This window comes from Elephas maximus, chromosome 8 (genome assembly GCF_024166365.1).
Source record: "Elephas maximus indicus isolate mEleMax1 chromosome 8, mEleMax1 primary haplotype, whole genome shotgun sequence".
Taxonomy (NCBI): Eukaryota; Metazoa; Chordata; class Mammalia; order Proboscidea; family Elephantidae; genus Elephas; species Elephas maximus.
The window spans coordinates 11842795-11861692 of NC_064826.1; the positions used below are offsets into that span (position 1 = coordinate 11842795).

At 41.0% G+C, this 18898-nt stretch overlaps 1 protein-coding gene across 2 annotated transcripts in view; it reads right to left on the reverse strand.

Moving 5' to 3' along the window:
• Nucleotides 1-18898, reverse strand: part of AKR1D1 (aldo-keto reductase family 1 member D1) — a 114455-nt gene that overhangs the window by 39634 nt on the left and 55923 nt on the right. For both annotated transcript variants that reach the window (XM_049893915.1, XM_049893914.1), the window contains exons 2-3: nt 12249-12404; nt 2510-2677 (exon numbers count right to left, since the gene is read on the reverse strand). In XM_049893915.1, coding sequence (XP_049749872.1) covers nt 2510-2677; nt 12249-12386 — 306 coding nt within the window. In that variant the 5' untranslated portion in view covers nt 12387-12404. The remainder of the gene's footprint in view (nt 1-2509; nt 2678-12248; nt 12405-18898) is intronic.

Sequence of the window (18898 nt, forward strand, 5' to 3'; positions counted from 1 at the left end):
CCTCATCAATTTCAAGGCATGGCCCTCCCACCAGGCCCATGCACTGACCAATCCCCTTGGGGTAGGCCATAGGCACCTCATTTGCATAGTAGGCTATAGTCACTTCCTTTGTATATTGACCAATCCCTGCAAAGTGCGTAAAGTAGGGCAATCACAGGGCAGGCTGCAGCCCAGGGCTAGACAAAAAATATCAAACCACGAATTATTTATGGCTTGCCCAGGAAATGTCAATCAACCTGGACAAAAGTAACAAATCCTCTGGGGTAGAAAGCTAGGGCAAGTGTAACTCCTCAAGGCTTAGGGGGAATATCTCTCAAAATGTTTTTCCATAGAATCAAGGCAAAAGGCCACATAAAGGAACTCATTTCACCACAGAAAGCAAGACTGTGGTGTCTCTCTATCAAAGGACACACACAGACCTTGGGGTCTTCCGTGAGAGCCATGGTTTGTGCCCGTGCGAGTGAGGGGACAAGGAAGCCTGGGCGCAGGGCAGCTGCTGAGCTTCCCAATGGGATGAAAACCCCATGAATGCTGCATTTCCTACCCAGAATTCTTCTAGAAACCTGCGGAAAGGTGGTGGTACCTCTTGTGAGTCTGGCTGCCAGGTTGAACCCACGTCCACTGCTGTGTTGGAGCAGGCCTCGAGGACACAAAGTCATGAACTTTCACTGACCTGACCAAGGAGATAACCTGCCATTGGCACATCAGCAGGATTGCAGCAGACGACCCACCTGACATGTATGTGAGCTCCAGCAGGTTTTCTTCTGGTGACCTGGCACTTCCTGCCCTGTGGTGGCAGAGCCGGGTGGTCATGAGGCCTGAAAGCTGCCTCGGAGGCAGTGGACGTGGTGAGTGGGATGGGCCGAACCTAGTGGCTGTGTCTACTGTGCGTCCCACCCTCTAGGCTAAATTGTGCCAGGAGTTATGCTGTGTTTTATTGTGCTGAGTTATGCTAGATTTCTACAATTGTTCCTTGACTTACTAATGAAATCTGATTTTCCCAGACTTTGGGGGAAAGATCAGATAAGGTTTGAAGAAAGATGACTAGAAGTTTTTTGCAATTGTATTAGTCAGGTTTTTCCAGAGAAACAGAAGCAATAGGAGATATGAATGTGTGTGTATGTGTGTGTGTAGTGAGAAAGATTGCTTTGAAGGAACACTGGTCCCTTAAAATATATATATATGTATACATAAAAAAAAAAAAACTAGTTTTTTTTATGTATACATCTCCCTCACTGGTTATGTTTCTCTAGAGAACCCTGACTGAGACAAGGAGAAGAAACAACCCCAATCCTGGAGTTACACAGTGTTCAAGCAGAGCCTGAATGGAGAGCTGTGGAGAAGGCGGGGAGGAGGGGAAAAGGGAGGCTGGGGAAGTGGGAGAGTCAGAGCAACATCTTGTTCTCTCCAGAACATTCAGGAAAACTATATTACAAATTCTATAAAGTTGTACAGCTTCATACCTGCGACCAAAATTCACTGCTGTAGAGTCGATTCTGACTCCTAGTGACCCTACAGGACAGAGTAGAACTGCCCCATAGGATTTCCAAGGAGCAGCTGGTGGATTCGAACTGCTGACCTTTTGGTGAGCAGATGAGCTCTGAACCACTGCGCTGCCAAGGCTCCTTATTCCTGCAAAGCTGTCTATAAATCTACAACATGGATAAAGCTTGAAAACGTTATACCAAATGAAAGGAGCCAGTCACAAAAGGTCACATATTGTATGATTCCACTTTCATGAAATGTCCAAAACAGGAAATCCATAGAGACAGAGAGTAGACCAGTAGCTGCCAGGGGCTGGGGGAAGGGGAGAATGGAAAGTGATTGATAATGTACAGGGTTTCTTTTTGGAGTGATAAAAATGTTCTAGAATTAAGCAATGGTTGCCCTTTATGAATATTTTAAAAACTACTGGATAGTACACTTCAACATGATGAGTTTCATGGTACCTGATTTGTCTCAATGAAAAGAAAAATGATCTATGGACAAAGAGGCACACACAAAAGACAAAGAAGCTGCTCTTGTAAAGAAGCTTTGACAAACGCTTATGCAATGTGAGCGTTCCCTTCCCTCCACTCTCCAATTGATCTGATTGCCAATTTGGCTTTTCATACATTAAGTTGTCATATAAATAAATGCCTGTGCTTGAAGAAGAAGCTTCTCCCTGACCTTCAGGGGGTGAATAAGTCCCTAAGTTCTTGGCAAAGGCTGCTAACTGAAAGATCACAAGTTTGAACTCACCAGCAGGTCCTCGGGACAAAGAGCTGGCAATCTGCTCCTGTAAAGATTAGAGACTTGGAAACCCTATGGGGCAGTTCTACTCTGTCCTATAGGATGCCTATGAGTCGGAATGAACCCTAGGGTAAGGGTTTTATGGGTAAGTTCTCGGCAGGAGGAGGAGGACCAGAGGGAGAATTGCTGGTCCTGGGGAGCCCTCACTTTTTGCAGAGAAAAGTGACACTAGATCCATGTTAGCACAAGAGGACGGAGGGTGGAGAACAGGACTCACCTTTCCGCAGTAGAAAATGTCCTCCCTCCGCACCTTTCCTTCTGCTATCTTCTGCCTGATGGCCTCCCCCACCTCGTGCTCATTTTGGTAGAGGTAAGCCCCATCGATGTGCCGGTAGCCCACGTCGATAGCGGCTTTCACCGATGCCGCACAGGCCCCCTTCATGGTCTGAAAGGAGAAGAGAAATAGATCTTTCCTTTAGTTTAATTATTGCTGATAAGGACTTTTTTTTTTTTTTGTAATTGTACTTTAATTCAAGTTTACAATTCAAGTCAGTTTCTAACACAAAACCTTATACACACGTTGTTATGTGACCCCAGTTGCTCTCCCTACAATGTGACAGCACACTCCTCCTCTCCACCCTGTATTTCCCATGTCCTTTCAACCAGCTGCTGTGTCTACTTGAGCTAAGAAGCTCACTCCTCACCCATATCAGCTTATGTCTTATAGACCAGTCTAATCTTTGTCTGAAGAGTTGGCTTCAGGAATGGTTTTATCTTCTGGCTAACAGAGAGTCTGGGGGCCATGTCCTCTGGGGTCCTTCCAGTCTCAGTCAGACCATTAAGTCTGGTCTTTTTACTAGAATTTGAGATCTGCATCCCACTGTTCTCCTGCTCCATCAGGGATTCTCTTTTGTGCTCCCTGTCAGGGCAGTCATTGGTGGTAGCAGGGCACCATCTAGTTCTTCTCGTCTCAGGCTGATGGAGTCTCTGGTTTATGTGGCCCTTTCTGTCTCTTGGGCACATATTTTCCTTCTGTCCTTGATGTCCTTCATTCTCCTTTGCTCCAGGTGGGTTGAGACCAACTGATGCATCTTAGATGGCCGCTTGCTAGCTTCTAAGACCCCAGTGGCCACTCACCAAAGTGGAACGCAGAACATTTTCTTAATAGGCTTTGTTATGCCAATTGACCTAGATGCCCCCTGAAACCTTGGTCCCCAGACCCCCACCCCTGCTACTCTGTCCCTCGAAGTGTTTGGTTCTATTCAGGAAACGAATTAGATTTGGTTTAGTCCAGTTGTGTTGACTTCCCCTTGTATCGTGTGTTGACTTTCCCTTCACCTAAAATAATTCTTGTCTATTACCTAATTAGTGTATACCCTTCTCCCTCCCTCCCTCCTCACCCTTCTAACCATCAAAGAACGTTTTCATCTGTGTTTAAACCTTTTCTTGAGTTCTTATAATAGTGGTCTCACACGATATTTGTCCTGTTGCAACTGACTAATTTCACTCAGCATAATGGCTTCCAGATTCCTCCATGTTATGTTTCGTGGATTCCTCTTTGTTCTTTATCATTGGGTAGTATTTTGTTGTGCGAATATATGATAACTTGATTGTCCATTCAACCTAAGATGGGCACTTTGGTTGCTTCCATCTTTTTGCTATTGTAAACAGTACTGAATGAACACAGGTGTGCATGTATCTATTCCTGTGAGGATTCTTATTTCTCCAGGGTATATTCCAAGGAGTGGGATTGCTGGATCATATAGTAGTTCTATTTCTAGCTTTTTGATGAAGCATCAGATTGATTTCCAAAGTGATTGTACCATTTTACATTCCCACCAGCAGTGTTCCAGTCTCTCCACAACCTCGCCAACATTTACTGTTTTGTGTTTTTTGGGTTAATACTAGCCTCATTGGGGAGAGATGATATCTCATTGTAGTTTTGATTTGCATTTCTCTAATAGCTTATGATCGTGAGCATTTTCTCATGTATGTTAGCCACCTGAATGTCTTCTTTGGTGAGGTGCCTGTTCATATACTTTGCCCATTTTTTCAGTTGGGTTATTTGTCTTCTGCTGTTGAGGTTGTGTTTGATTTTTAGGAGCTCCCAGTTATCTAGTTTCTCTTCTGGTGTTTGTGCATTGTTAGTAATGTTTTATATACTGTTTATGCCCTGTATTTGGGCTTCTAGCATTGTCCCTATTTTTTCTTCCATGATATTTATCATTTTAGATTTCATATTTAGGTCTTTGATAAATTTTGAGTTAGTTTTTGTGCATGGTGTGAGGTATGGGTCTTGTTTTTTTTTTTTTTTGCAGATAGATATCAAGTTATGCCAGCACCATTTGTTAAAGAGACTGTCTTTTCCTCATTTAAGGGACCTTGAGCCTTTGTTGAATATCTGCGCTCATAAGTAGATGAGCTAATGTCTGGATTCTCAATTCTGTTCCATTGGTCTGTGTTGTACCAGTACTAGGCTGTTTTGACTATGGTGGCGGTATAATAGGTTCTAAAATCAGGTAGTGTGAGGCCTCCCACTTTGTTCATTTTCACTTTTTTTTTTTTACTTATCCAGGGCCTCTTTCCTTTCCGTATGGAGTTGGTGATTTGTTTCTCCGTCTCATTAAAAAATGCAATTGGAATTTGTATCGGGATTGCATTATATCTGTAGATTGCTTTGGGTAGAAGAGACATTTTTCACTATGTTGAGTCTTCCTATCTGTAAGCAAGGTATGTCTTTCCACTTATGTAGGTCTCTCTTGATTTCTTACAGTAGTGTCTTGTAGTTTTCTTTGTAAAGGTCTTTTACATCTCTGGTTAGATTTATTCCTAAGTATTTTATCTTCTTGGGGGCTATTCTAAATAGTATTGATTTGGTGATTTCCTCTTTGATGTTCTCTCTGTTGGTGTAGAGGCATCCAACTGATTTTTGTATGTTTATCTTGTATCCTGATAATCTGCCGAACTATTAGTTTCAGTAGTTTTCTTGAGGATTCTTTAAGGTTTTCTGTGTATAAGATCATGTCATCTGCAAACAGAGATACTTTTACTTCTGCCTTACTAATTTGGATGTCCTTTATTTCTTTTTCTAGCCTAATTGCTCTGGCTAGGACCTCCAGCACAATGTTGAATAAGAGCGGTGATAAAGGGCATCCTTGTCTGGTTCCCATTCTCAGGGGGAATGCTTTCAGACTCTCTTCATTTAGGATGATGTTAGCTGTTGGCTTTGTATAAATGCCCTTTATTATGTTGAGAAATTTCCCTTCTGTTCGTATTTTGCTGAGAGTTTTTATCATGAATGGGTGTTGGACTTTGTCAAATGCCTTTTCTGCATCAATTGATAAGATCAAGGGGTTCTTGCCTTTTGTTTTATTTATGTGATGGATTACATTGATTGTTTTTCTAATGTTAAACCATCCCTGCATACCTGGTATGAATCCCACTTCTTGGTCATGGTGAATTATTTTTTTGATATGTTGTTGAATTCTATTGGCTAGAATTTTGTTGAGGATATTTGCATCTAAGTTTATGAGGGACATAGGTCTATAATTTTCTTTTTGGTTGGTGCCTTTACCTGGTTTTGGTAACAGGGTTATGCTGGCTTCATAGAATGAGTTTGGAAGTATTCCATCCATTTCTATGCTCTGAAATACCTTTAGTAGTAGTGGTATTAACTCTTCTCTGAAAGTTTGGTAGAATTCTCCAGTGAAGCTGTCAGGGCCAGGGCTTTTTGTTGTTGTTATTGTTGTTGTTGGGAGTTTTTAAATTATCTTTTCAGTCTCTTGTTATAGGTTTATTTAGTTGTTCTACCGTTGTTTGTGTTACTTGAGGTAGGTAGTGAGTTTCTAGAAATTGTCCATTTCCTCTAGGTTTTACAAATTTTTCATAGTATTCTGTTATGATTCTTTTAGTTTCAGTTGGTTCTGTTGTAATATCACCCATCTCACTTCTTATTTGGGTTATTTGCCTCCTCTCCTGTTTTACTTTTGTCAGTTTGGCCAATGATTTATCAATTTTATTGATCTTTTCAAAGAACCAGCTTTTGGTCTTGTTAACTCTTTCAACTGTTTTTGTGTTCTTTATTTCACTTAATTCTGCTCTCATTTTTATTATTTACTTTCTTCTGGTGCCCGAGGCTTTCTTTTCCTGTTCTGTTTCTATTTGTTCGAGGTGTAGGGTTTAGGCTTTGATTTTGGCCCTTTCTTCTCTTTCGATTTGTGCATTTACTGCTATTAATTGACTTCCTAGCACTGCTTTTGCTGTGTCCCAAAAGTTCTGGTAGGGTTTGTTTTCATTCTCATTTGATTCTATGAATTTCTTTATTCCATCCTTAATTTCTTCTATAACTCAATAGTTTTTGAGCAAGGTGTTGTTCAGTTTCTGTACATTTGATTTTTTTTCTTGCTGTTTCTGTTATTGATTTCTACTTTTACGGCTTTATGGTCAGAAAAGATGCTTGTAATATTTTGATGTTTTGCATTCTGTTGAGGCTTGCTTTATGGCCTAATATGTGGTCTCTTGTGGAGAATGTTCCATGTGCGTTGGAAAAGAAAGTATACTTGGCTGCTGTTGGGTGGAGTGTTCTGTATATGTCTATGAGGTCAAGTTGGTTGATTGTGGCATTTAGATCTTCTGTGTCTTTATTTAGCTTCTATCTGGATGTTTTGTCCTTCACTGAAAGTGGTGTGTTGAAGTCTCCTACTATTATTGTGGAGTTGTCTATCTCTCTTGTCCAGGCTGTTAGAGTTTGTTTGGAAACCCTGGCGGCACAGTGGTTAAGTGCTTCAGCTGCTAACCAAAGGGTCAGCAGTTCATACCTGCCAGGTGCTCTTTGGAAACTTTATGGGGCAGTTCTGTTCTGTCCTATAGGGCCACTGTGATTTGGAATCTACTCAATGCCATCGGATTAGAGTTTGTTTTATGTATCTTGCAGCCCTGTGGTTGAGTGCATAAATATTTATTACGGTTATGTGCTCCTGGTATGTTAACTCTTCAATCATTACATAATATCCTTCCTTATCCTTTGTGGTGGATTTTAAAGTCTATTTTGTCAGAAATTAATATTGCCACTCCTGCTCTTTTTTAATTGTTGTTTGCTTGCTTTATTTTTTTCCATCCTCTGAGTTTTAGTTTGTGTCTTTAAGTCTAAGGTGTGCCTCTTGTAGGCAGTATATACACTGATCGTGTTTTCTTACCCATTCTGCCACTCTCTGTCTCTTTATTGGTGCATTTAGTCCACTTACATTCAGCATAATTATGGATAGGTATGAGTTTAGTGCTGTCATTTTGATGTCTTTTTTGTGTGTCTTGTTGACAGTTTCTTAGTTCCACTTAATTTTCTGTGCTGAGTCATTTTTCTTTATATATTTTCTTCTTTTTTGTTGTTGCTGCTTTTGTATGTGCTGAGTCTTTATATTTTTCTTGTTTTTTATTTTGATGTGTAGGATTGTTAGTTTCCTTTGTGGTTGCCTTAATATTTACCCTATTTTCCTAAGTTTAAACCAATCTTTTATTTCTTTCTATCACCTTGACTTCCTCTCCATATGAAAAATCTATGACTACATTTTTTAGGCCCTCTTTTTTGTTTTAATGTTGTCATCTTTTACATAATGACATCACTGTTTCCTTGTTTTGAGTGTTTTAGCTTTGATTTATTTTTGTGATTTCCCTAACTGGGTTGATGTCTGTCCTCTGTTCTAGCCTTGGATTGTTATCTGATGTTATTGATTTTTAACCAGAGGACTCCCTTTAGTATTTCTTGTAGTTTTGGTTTGGTTTTAGCAAATTTCCTAAACTTCTGTTTATCTGGAAATGTCCTAATTTCACCTTCATATTTCAGAGAGAGTTTTGCTGGATATATAATTGTCAGCTGGCAATTTTTTCCTTCAAGGCTTTGTATATGTCATCCTGTTGCCTTCTTGCCTGCATGGTTTCTGCTGAGTAGTCCGAGCTTTGTGTTATTAACCCTCCTTTGTAGGTGACTTTTCACTTATCCCTAGCCACTCTTAAAATTCTCTGTTTATATTCGGTTTTGGCAAGTTTGATTATAATATGTCTTGGTGACTTTTGGGGGGATCTACCTTGTGTGGTGCTTGATGAGCATCTCAGATAGGTATCTTCTCATCTTTCACAATATCAGGGAAGTTTTCTGCCAACAAATCTTCAACAATTCTCTCTGTATTTTCTATTATTCCCCTCATTCTGGTACTTCAGTCACTCATAGATTATTCCTCTTGATAGAGTCCCACATAATTTCTTAGGGTTTCTTAATTTTTTTTAATTCTTTTATCTGATTTTTCCTCAAATATGTTGGTGTCAAGTGCTTTATCTTCAATCTCACTGCTTGTGACTTCCATTGCCTCAATTTTCCTCCTATGACTTTCTATTGAGTTGTCTAATTCTGAAACTTTATTGTTAATCTTCTGGATTTCTGTTTGCTGTCTCTCTATGGATTCTTGCAGCCTACTAAATTTGTCCTTATGCTCTTCTCTAATCTTCTTCAGTTTCTCTAATGCTTTGTCTGTGTGCTGCTTGGCTTGCTCTGCATTTTGCCTGATCTCCTTCCTGAGTATTAATCTTCCGTATTCCATCTCTTGTAATTTCAGGAAATTCTCTTCATTTGGAAGATTTCTTGATTCCTTGTTGTAGGATCTTGCTGAAGCCATTATGGTCTGCCTCTTTATATGATTTGATATTGATTGTTGTCCCCGAGCCATCAATTGGTTACTGTATTTATTTACTTTATGTTTGCTTACTGTGTCTTAGCTTCTTGTTTTGTTTTGATAAGCCCAAATAGGCTGCTCAAGTGAGCTAGTTTATTGGTCCCTTTGAAGCTCTAACGTCTATTAAGGACACATTTTTCATGTATGCTGCTTACAACTGCTGCTGTTGTTGCTAGCTGCTGTCAGGTAGGTCGCTGACTGAAGGTGAGCTCATGCACAAAGGAAGGAGCACTGCCCGGCCCTGTGAAATCCCCATGATTGGTTTCAGATCTGACTGTTGTGATCGATACTGTTTTCACTGACTGATTTTTAGAAGTAGATCTCCAGGCCTTTCTTCCTAGTTCGTCTTAGCCTGGAAGCCCCATTGAAATCTGTTCAGCATCACAGCAACACACAAACCTCCACTGACGGATGGGTGGGGGCTGCACATGAGGTGCATGGGTCGGGGGTCAAGCTGGGCATAGGAAGTGAGAATCCTACCAGTGAACCACCAATGCACCCACTAAGCATATAACCCATTGCTGTGAGTTGATTCCAACTCACAGCAACCCTATAGCACAGAGTAGAACTGCCCCACAGGATTCCCAAGACTATATTGTTTATGGTAGCAGACTTCCACATCTTTTTTTGAACCACTGACTTTTTGGTTAGCAGCCGAGCACTTAAACACTGCACAACCAGGGCTCCTTTAAGCACATAGTAGGTATTTGTCATGGATTGAATTGTGTCCCCCCAAAATATGTGTTAATTTCATTAAGCCATGATTCCCAATATTGTGTGGCTGTTCTCCACTGTGTGATTGTAATTTCCCTATGTGTTCTACAACCTGATCTCTGCCTGTAGTTAATTAGGCAAGATTAGATTATGTTAAAGAGGATTAGGGTGAATTGTAACACCCTGACTAACATCACATCCTTGATCCAATGTAAAGAGAGTTTCTCTGGGGTGTAGCCTGCACCACCTTTTATCTTACAAGAGATAAAAGGAAAAGGAAGCAAGCAGAGAGTTGGGGATATTATACCACCAAGAAAGCAATACTGGGAGCAGAGCGCATCCTTTGGACCCAAGGTTCCTGTGCAGAGAAGTCCCTAGACCATGGGAAGATTGATGACAAGGATCTTCCCCCAGACCCAACAGAGAGAGAAAGCCTTGCAATAGAGCTGATGCCCTGAATTTGGATTTTTAGCTTCATAAACTGTGAGAGAATAAATTTCTGTTTGTCAAAGCCATCCTCTTGTAGTATTTCTATTGTAGCAGCACAAGATGACTAAGACAGCACTTAATAACACTTATTAGCAGACGCAACACCTTGCACCCTAATGAGTTTCAGAATATGTATATACTCACTCCTAGGCACTTTCACACTTTCATGGGTGGCACAAATGGTTGGCGGTTCGAACCCACCCAGGGGTGCCACCTAAGGAAAGGCCTGGTGATCTGCTTCTGTAACAATTACAGCCAAGAAAACCCTATAAAACAGTTCTACTCTGTTAACACATGTAACCTCCATGAGTCAGAATTGACTCCGATGGCATAAGACAACAACAGGCGTTTTCATATACAGAAATACATATAGAAAGTCATAGTTAGAAATATGCTGCTTCATTGATACTCATAAGATACCTTCATGAAAGGCAATGTAGTCTAAGGGTTCACAGTATAGTATCTGGAGCCGAACTGCGTAAGTTCAAATCCAAGCTTCATGCCTTAGCTTTACAACCTTGGGGAAGTTGATTTAATCTCCTCGTGCCTCTGTTTTTCCAGGGGTTAAATGGTGTCTAGTTCAGAAGGCTGAGAGGACTAAACTGGAAAATGCGAATAATGTAAAACCCTCAGGAGAGTTCCTGGCACATGGTTAAGTGTTCAGTAAATTTTAGCTATTATTTTCTCTAAGGACACCTCCATGTTCTCTGATGCACACATACATATGCATCCCCTTTTGTAAACTGTTTCAATAATGAGACAAACATTAGCTGAACAATGATTATATAGGAGACACTGTCCTGGGACTACAGAGCTGACCATGTCCTGGTGTCTTTTCCTGATGGGTTTCCCCAAGCCGGTGGAGAAACAATGATGATAATATAGTGTGATGATTGCTAGGAAAAAATTGAGCTCAGGGCTATATGAGCACACTGGGAGACAAGCAGTGCCTGGAGACTGGGGAATGGGTTTCTAAGAAGAGATAACCCTTGACCTGGTTCTTCATTGGCATTTCCAGATTCAGCCCCGTCAGTCTCCACCATTAACTCCAGGAGCCAGCCACCACGGGCTTGGCCTTCCCTGGATGGATCGTATGGATCCTCGTGCCTAAAATGTCCTGCCCAACTCCTCTTGTCAGCCTGGCCAATTCATCCTTAGCTTTACAGAGTTCAGCCAAACATGTTCTCACACATGTTTGCGTTTCTACACACACTACCTCTTATCGGTCATCAGCATTAACTGTTGAACTGCAGTGAGGAATACAGAAAATATTCTTCTTCTAAGCAGAAACTTTATCATGTTTGGAACGAAACCCACTTCAGTCTTCACGGTCAAATTTAACTCTTCCCTTTCCTGTGTTTTCAGAGAGACAATGTTTACAGTTCTCAGGCAGCATTTATTTGTTTTTTTCTCTTTGGTGTTCCACAGTTAGGTGTTCTGCAATTAGGAGTCAGCCTTCCCTACCAGGTTTTTAACCTCTAGCCTAGGCTCTCTTCATCTTTGACTTTTCCATAGCCTAGTGCTTAGCACATTTTTAGTGCTTAGCACATGGTAGTTACTCACTGTTTGTTAAGGAGCCCTGCTGGCAGAGTGGTTAAGTGCTCAGCTGCTAACCCAAAGGTCGGCAGTTCAAACTCAACAGCTGCTCCACGGGAGAAAGAACTGGCAGTCTGCCTTGGGAACCCTGTACTCTGTCCTATAGGATCGCTATGAATGGGAATTGACATGACAGGAATGGGGCAGTGTTTGTTAGACTAAACAAAAAATTCTCAAATATAAACTTCAAAATCCTCACAAGCCATGAGCTCACAAATTCACATGCCTTTGTTCGGTCTAATGATTAGCATTCAGCTGAATTTCAGAAGAGAAAGCAGAAACCTCTCACTTGCTAATCCCAAATAATTTCTAAGCAGAAGAGAAACATTTACTGATTTAGTTTAACCTTTAGCTCAACATCCACTCAGACAAACAGCAGCCCTTGGAGGTTGCTTTGATTATGACAAAAAAGTAAATCAATGACAGGCATTCCAAATGAAGTCCAGCTGATGCTTTGGACAAGAGAGTTAAGAAAAGTGAGAGGGATAAGCTTACCAACTTAGGATCAGAGTAGGTACCAAGCCCGATGATGGGAATGCTGTTTCCATCGCTCAGAGGTATGCGGTGGTTTGCAGCGCTGAGGTCCATTCTGCAGACAGACAGGTTGGGATGTCTGGAAGTGATTCTGAACATCTCACGGAGCGTGTTTAACTAGGTGTCCAGGGCCAGAGGGAGGAGTAATGGGAGGGAAGAGAGATTAAAAAGATCTATTTCTCAACCTGCTCTTTTTTTTTTTTTTCCAGAGAAATCCTAACAGAGGTTGTCCTTTGAATTTCATCAAAGGAAGTAATAAAATATTCCATTGAGAGCTTACACTTACTTGTCTGCAAAATAAAGATGGAAAAAACTAAGGGAACCAAATTTAACTTACCTGTATCATTTAGGATGTTTGTGTTGGCAAAATTCACTTAAACCATAAAGGAAATCAATTGGTTCATATTCCTAAATGCTCCTAGCTTTGGTTGAGAGTAGGACACCTTCCTAGGGTTCCCTGCAGATCCTGATGTAGTGAGGCTGGGAAGGGGTCTGAAGTTTTTAATCACCCAGTTCAATTTGGGAAACTGTGGACTCCAGGCTCAAAATACATGGCCAGAACCCAGCTTCTCACTCTGCGGTGCGTCTCTCCACCTCCCAGTTTTCATGCCACCTCAGCCGACTCTCCTTATTGAAAAATGGGTGCTGGCAGTCTTTGGAGCAACATGGCTCCAGGTTCAAGTCCAACAAAAAAGATTGTTATTACTCTACAACATAACCTGAAAGGTGTATTTAAAATCATCACGGATAAAATTATAAAACCTCTTCTCTAAGGAGTAATTACTCCAACCATCTCCTTAAACACCCCAGTTTGGCTCATTAAAAAAAAAATAATCGGATGGCTAAACATTCCTTTTGGTCCTCAGATTTGTCATTTTTAAGTCTCTGGATAATTTAGAACTTCAGTGGTCTTTGTGGGATTCATTCTCTTTAGATAAGATTGTTTACAGGGCAAATTGGGGAGAAAACTACTATGCTAATTTTAAACACCCAAAATGAGAGGCTTGTTTTAATTGGTATTCTCAGATCCCAATAAATCTAATAAATTTAAAATAACCTCTTTAGGAGACTTTCTGTAGAAAACAAATGAAAAATTAAAACCTAGATAGTTACTCAGCCCCTCTTAAAATATATTCTGAATTGTGGTATTAAGCTAATGTTTCTTCTACAGACTCTAGCATTAAGCCCTTCTTTGCTTTAAAGAACATTATCTTGTCTATAACATTGGCCCTTAGTGCTGAAGGGCCAAATGCACCCTATTTGGAGCCTCATTTGTAGGATTCATTTTCTTTTTATCTGGTATTGGTTTGTCATGCATGTAAAGAATTATTATCAGGCTCCAAATGAGTTTTAAAAGAATTGGTTTGGAATTATAGAACTCAGTACAACAGTTAGGATCTGCTTTAATGACTGTCTTTGGGTTCTGTAAAGGAGCAAAACCAGTGAAGCGTATATAAATATATAGAGAGAGAACTTTATTTCAAGGAAATGGCTCAAGCAATTGTGAGGAAATGGCTCACACAATTGTGGGGCCTGAAAAGTCCCAAATCCATGAGTCAGACAACAGACTGAGGACTTCTGCTGGCTCACTTGGTTGCAGGGGCTAAAGAACCCAGAATCTGTCCATCTTGACAATCTGACAAGCTGGAGGCCTTCGCTGGCTCACAGGGTTGTGGAAGCTGGTGAATCTAAAATCTGCAGGTCAGGCCACGTGCCAGGGACTTCTGTAGGCTTATGTCCCAAGAACCCGAGGTCAGGCAACGAGAAGAGTGTGGGATCAAAAAAGAGAGCAAGATCTGCCAGAAGATACTGAAGACAGGCCACATCCCCAAGGAAACTTCCCTTTCTACTAAGCTCACAAAATGGAAGATGATTACATCGTGTCTGCCAACCCACTAAGAATCATAGCCCAGCCAAGTTGACACGTAACATTCACATCACAAAGACCATCTCCTGAGAATTGCAAAATTTACAAAACAGGTTAGCTTTAGATTATGTGTTAGTCTCTTAAGGTGGTGTCTGTGCCTTAGTTGGTAATCAATGTTGTGTGTCTATCAAGACAGTCAACATGAAGTTGCTCAAAGAGTAACCACTGCCGAGGTTCACACTGGGGAGGCAGTCGAAGCAAGTCATACTGAGTCTAAGGTGCCTTGGGACCTTTTCTCTCGGCTTTCTATTCTTAATCCTGTAATCAACAAATTGTTAGGGATATTACCCACATTACCAAAGAAGAAGCGCAAAAAACTAATAGTTTTATTTGGATATTGGAGACAACATATACCACACTTAAGATTACATTTATGCCTCCATGAACAACTGCCTCCTTTGCCGTAAGACCAGAAGAACTGGATGGTGCCTGGCTACCATTACTGTTCATTTGATCAAAGATTCTATAGAAGAATCTTGATCAAAGGTGAAAAATGCAGAACAGAATTTAAAATTCTCATGGACTCCAGGCTTCCTGGAGCCAAGAGGGCTGGATGACCCTAGAAACTATTGCCCTGAGATAATCTTTAAAACTTAGACCAAAAATATTTCCTTAAGTCTTCTTAAAACCAAACAGCAGTCTAGCTTAACTAGTAAAAAATGTCTGCCTGGAGCATTATGCTCTTTTAAGAACTATCTATATGGGATCAAAGTGACAACAGAAACTGGAAATATTAGATAGGTGCCTTAGGGGGCAGTGAGTTTATGTTAGTGGAGGAGGAACAAATCAGGTAAGGAGGGTGAGAATGGTTGCACAACTCAAAGAATGTAGCCAATGTCACTGAATTGTACACGTAGAAACAGTTCAACTGATGTATGTTTTGCTGTGTATATTCTCAACAACAAAATTAAATTGCTAGATCATAGCAAAGGGAGGGGAAAATTGAAAAACAATTACTTTTCTTCCCTGAATATAGTGTATTAATAAATGTCTTCTTGAAATAAAGATATTTAGCTCTAAAAAAAAAATGTTTTACTTTTATGAAACAACTAGGAAGAACAAGACATTTACTTGGGGATGTAAACAGGAACACTCCCTAACATTTTTAAAAGAAGCAGTGCAAACATATCAGACTCTTGTACTCTAAATGAAAACGCAAAGTAGAATGTCTATATTCACCAGGGTTTGCCACATGGTCATTAAGGCTTAAAAAAAAAAAAAAAAAAAAACCTTACAGGCTTTGAATTTAACCTGATTGGCTTTTGATCTAAAAAATTTCCTGGGGTGGAACACAAACGTTCTCCCGTGGAAAAACTTACGTGGACTTTGTATAAAGCCTACAACACACAGAGCCACTTACTGAAAAAAGGAGTATTCAGCTTCCACATACCTCAACTAGTCCTGGCATGGGTTAGACAGACACCTGACAAATAAAAAGGTGTAACATCTGACTGGAGAGTCCTCAACTGGAAATGGTATATTTCTGAGCAGGACGTATGGGTGGATGGTCTACCCTCTTTGTTAGCTGAGCAAATCTCAACATTACCAATAATGGGCTTGCCGGAATTTCTGAGGAACGAGTCAATTTAAGTCCAAGTGAAGCTCCCTCCTTCATAGCCCACCAACTGCGGTTTCTAACTGCTGCTTGGCCTGACCACATGGCAGGCCCTAACCGCGGTTTGAATTTGGCACCAAAATCCTCCGCATGTGCAGACTGAAATCTCTGCACATGTGCAGGACCTGAAGAGCCGTGGCCCTGAACTTGACCCAGGACCTGACCTTCGCCGGAGAGGAAGATGTTCTCCAGCACACAGCTGCACCCGAACCAGTTTGCAAAGTGAAAAGTTCCCTTCCTTTGCAAATGACTCAGTGCCTGGATCTCCAAATATGAACATGAGAGGTGTCTGGGTGTCAGATTTTGGGCTCCAATCCTGCCCTCTGGGGACCAGAGGGCATAAAATCTCCAAGCTCCCCGGGTGCTGGTAGCTGGTGATCGTTTGGCTGCTAGGCCCCACGTTGCTCCTTGTTTGTGCAAACAATAAATTTCCACTTTATGTTTCCCTTGTGACTGTTGGTGTGGTGTCCATCTTATTTTGATTGCTAATAAGACAGGGCAAGAACCCTCATTTGGTTACATGAGCAGTTGGGCAATGGGGGTCACCAAGGTCTTTTGGCACACATCAATATGTGGTTTATGGATGGTTGAGCTACCACGACCCCCACGTCGTGTATCCCACGTCTGGAATACACTGTAAGGCTGTGGCCTTGCGAACTTCGGAGGGCATGACCCTAACCAAGGAAGGCGTAGGTAAATTGGCATAATTTGCAAAACTGGTGGCTGTGAGCTTAGCAATCAGACAAACTCTAATGGAAGGACAGAAAATTATATATCTGTATATTAATTCATGGGTAGTTGCTAATGGCTTTGCTATATGATTAAGCATATGACAACAAATTGACTGGAAAAGTCCTTATAAAATCTGACAATAACTCATGTAGTAAAGGAGAAATTATTGCCCCAGCCACTAAACAACATTCTGGGTAACTACAGAAAATCTAAGCTTCTACAGAGTAAAGGAACTTCTCGAATTCCTATTTAATTGTTTTTTGATTTGTCACCAAAAAGCTACAATGCCCTTTTGCTTGCATTTACTGCTCTAAGCCTTTTTGTCTTAGTAGACTAACTCATTGCAGCAGATCCCAAACCAACACATGGATTTCTACACATTCTTCAAATAGTACTAATCTGCTGTTTGTGCTGCCTGGCACTGAATTGCCAATACCTCTGCCTCAATTGAACTTTCCACTTCTGATGCACCAACAACTCCTCCTCCAGCATCCCCATTATGGCACAACAACGTAACCTTTCTGGTAGACGTGATGCAATGAAACCCTTTGTTCCATCGCTGACAGGTTACAAAATGTTTGTATAGTTGTACTATAATACCTACTCTGTATGATGGTTAATGTTATGTGTCGACTTAGCTGGGCTATGATTCTCAGTGATTTGGCAGATACTGGAGTGGTTGCTCTTCCATAACATAGTATAATGTAATCACCATCCTTGATGAAGCCTGATGTGATCAGCCAGTCAGTTGAAAGAGTAATTTCCTTGGGGATATGGCCTGCCACCAGTATATAAGTGAATATTCTGGCAAAACTCACTCTCTCTTGCCCCTGCATTCTTCTCATCTGACCTCCAGTTGCTGGGACATAAGCCTGCAAAATCTCTGGCCTGTGGCCTGACCTGCAGATTTTGGATCCGCCAGTCCCTGCAATCCTGTGAGGTGGCAGAAGAGACCTTAATCTACGTATTTGGAACTTGTCTACTCCCACAACTGTGTGAACCATTTCCTTGAAGTAAATCTCTCTCTCTATATATAAATGTATACAAATAACTGGTTTTGCTCCTCTAGAGAACCCAGATTAAGACACCTTGATACTTCTGTCCCTCTATCTCTGTTTCTTTACACGGACTTTTCCACACTTCTCTATTATGTTGCAAGGAGCCCTGTTGGTTAAGCACTTGGCTGCTAACCAAAAGATCAGCAGTTCAAACCTACTAGCTGCTTTGAGGAAGGAAGATGTGACAGTCTGTTTCTGTAAAGATTTACAGCCTAGGAAACCCAAGGGGCAGTTCAACCCTGTCCTATAGGGTCGCTATGAGTTGGAATCAACTTGATGGCAATGAGTTTGGGGTTTTTTTTGGGGGGGGGTGGTTTTTATCACCTTGTAATAAAAATCTTACCCAAAACCATTGCTGTTGAGTTGATTCCAACTCATAGGGACCCCATAGGACAGAGTAGAACAGACCCACAGGATTTTCAAAGCTATAGTCTTTATGGAAGCAGACTGCACATCTTTCTCCCACAGAGCAACTGGTGGGTTTGAACTGAAGACCTTTTGGTTAGCATATGAGTGCTTAACTACTGCACCATTAGGCTCCTCGACAAACCTTAGGCATATCAAATCTTATGGTGGGCTGGGCCATTAGATGGTACCACTCTCAATGTCACCAATGAAGCAATGTATATAGTATGTATCGGTAATTACAAGTAGATATTAGAACCCTGGTATAATCCACAATCCTAAAAAGTGTAAATTGATGTAACATTGACAGGGGCGTGACAAATAAAATCTTAGCTCTGAAAGACACTGTTGTGAGATCAGATCATCATGTTGTGGTGACACCCCAATTTCTCAAGGGAGAATGCATGCTTAGAGTTGAATAAACAACTCTGTATATAGAAGGCATACACGCCCCACTTGGTCAATCATTAGAATGGAAGCATGATACACGGATAACGTCTGACAACATTAACGATCCAGATTTTCAAGTCCTTACAACTATGGCCGTAATGCTTCAACAATCAGTTGTCTATAATTTGAGAAATTGGACCTTTAGAGCATGTGCCAAAATTTTGATAAATCTAACTTATTGAACAGATGGTAATAATGCAGAATTTCCCCTTCAGGGTGCATGAATTTAATTAATACTCTGAATATTACTAATGGAGACAAAACATAGTATTCTTGGTCTGTATACGACAAACCAAAAAAATCAAACCTGTTGCCATCGGGTCAATACCAAATAATAGCACCCCTATAGGACAGAGTAGAACTGTCCCATAGTGTTTCCAAGGAGCAGCTGGTGTACTCGAACTGCCAACTTCCTGGTCAGCAG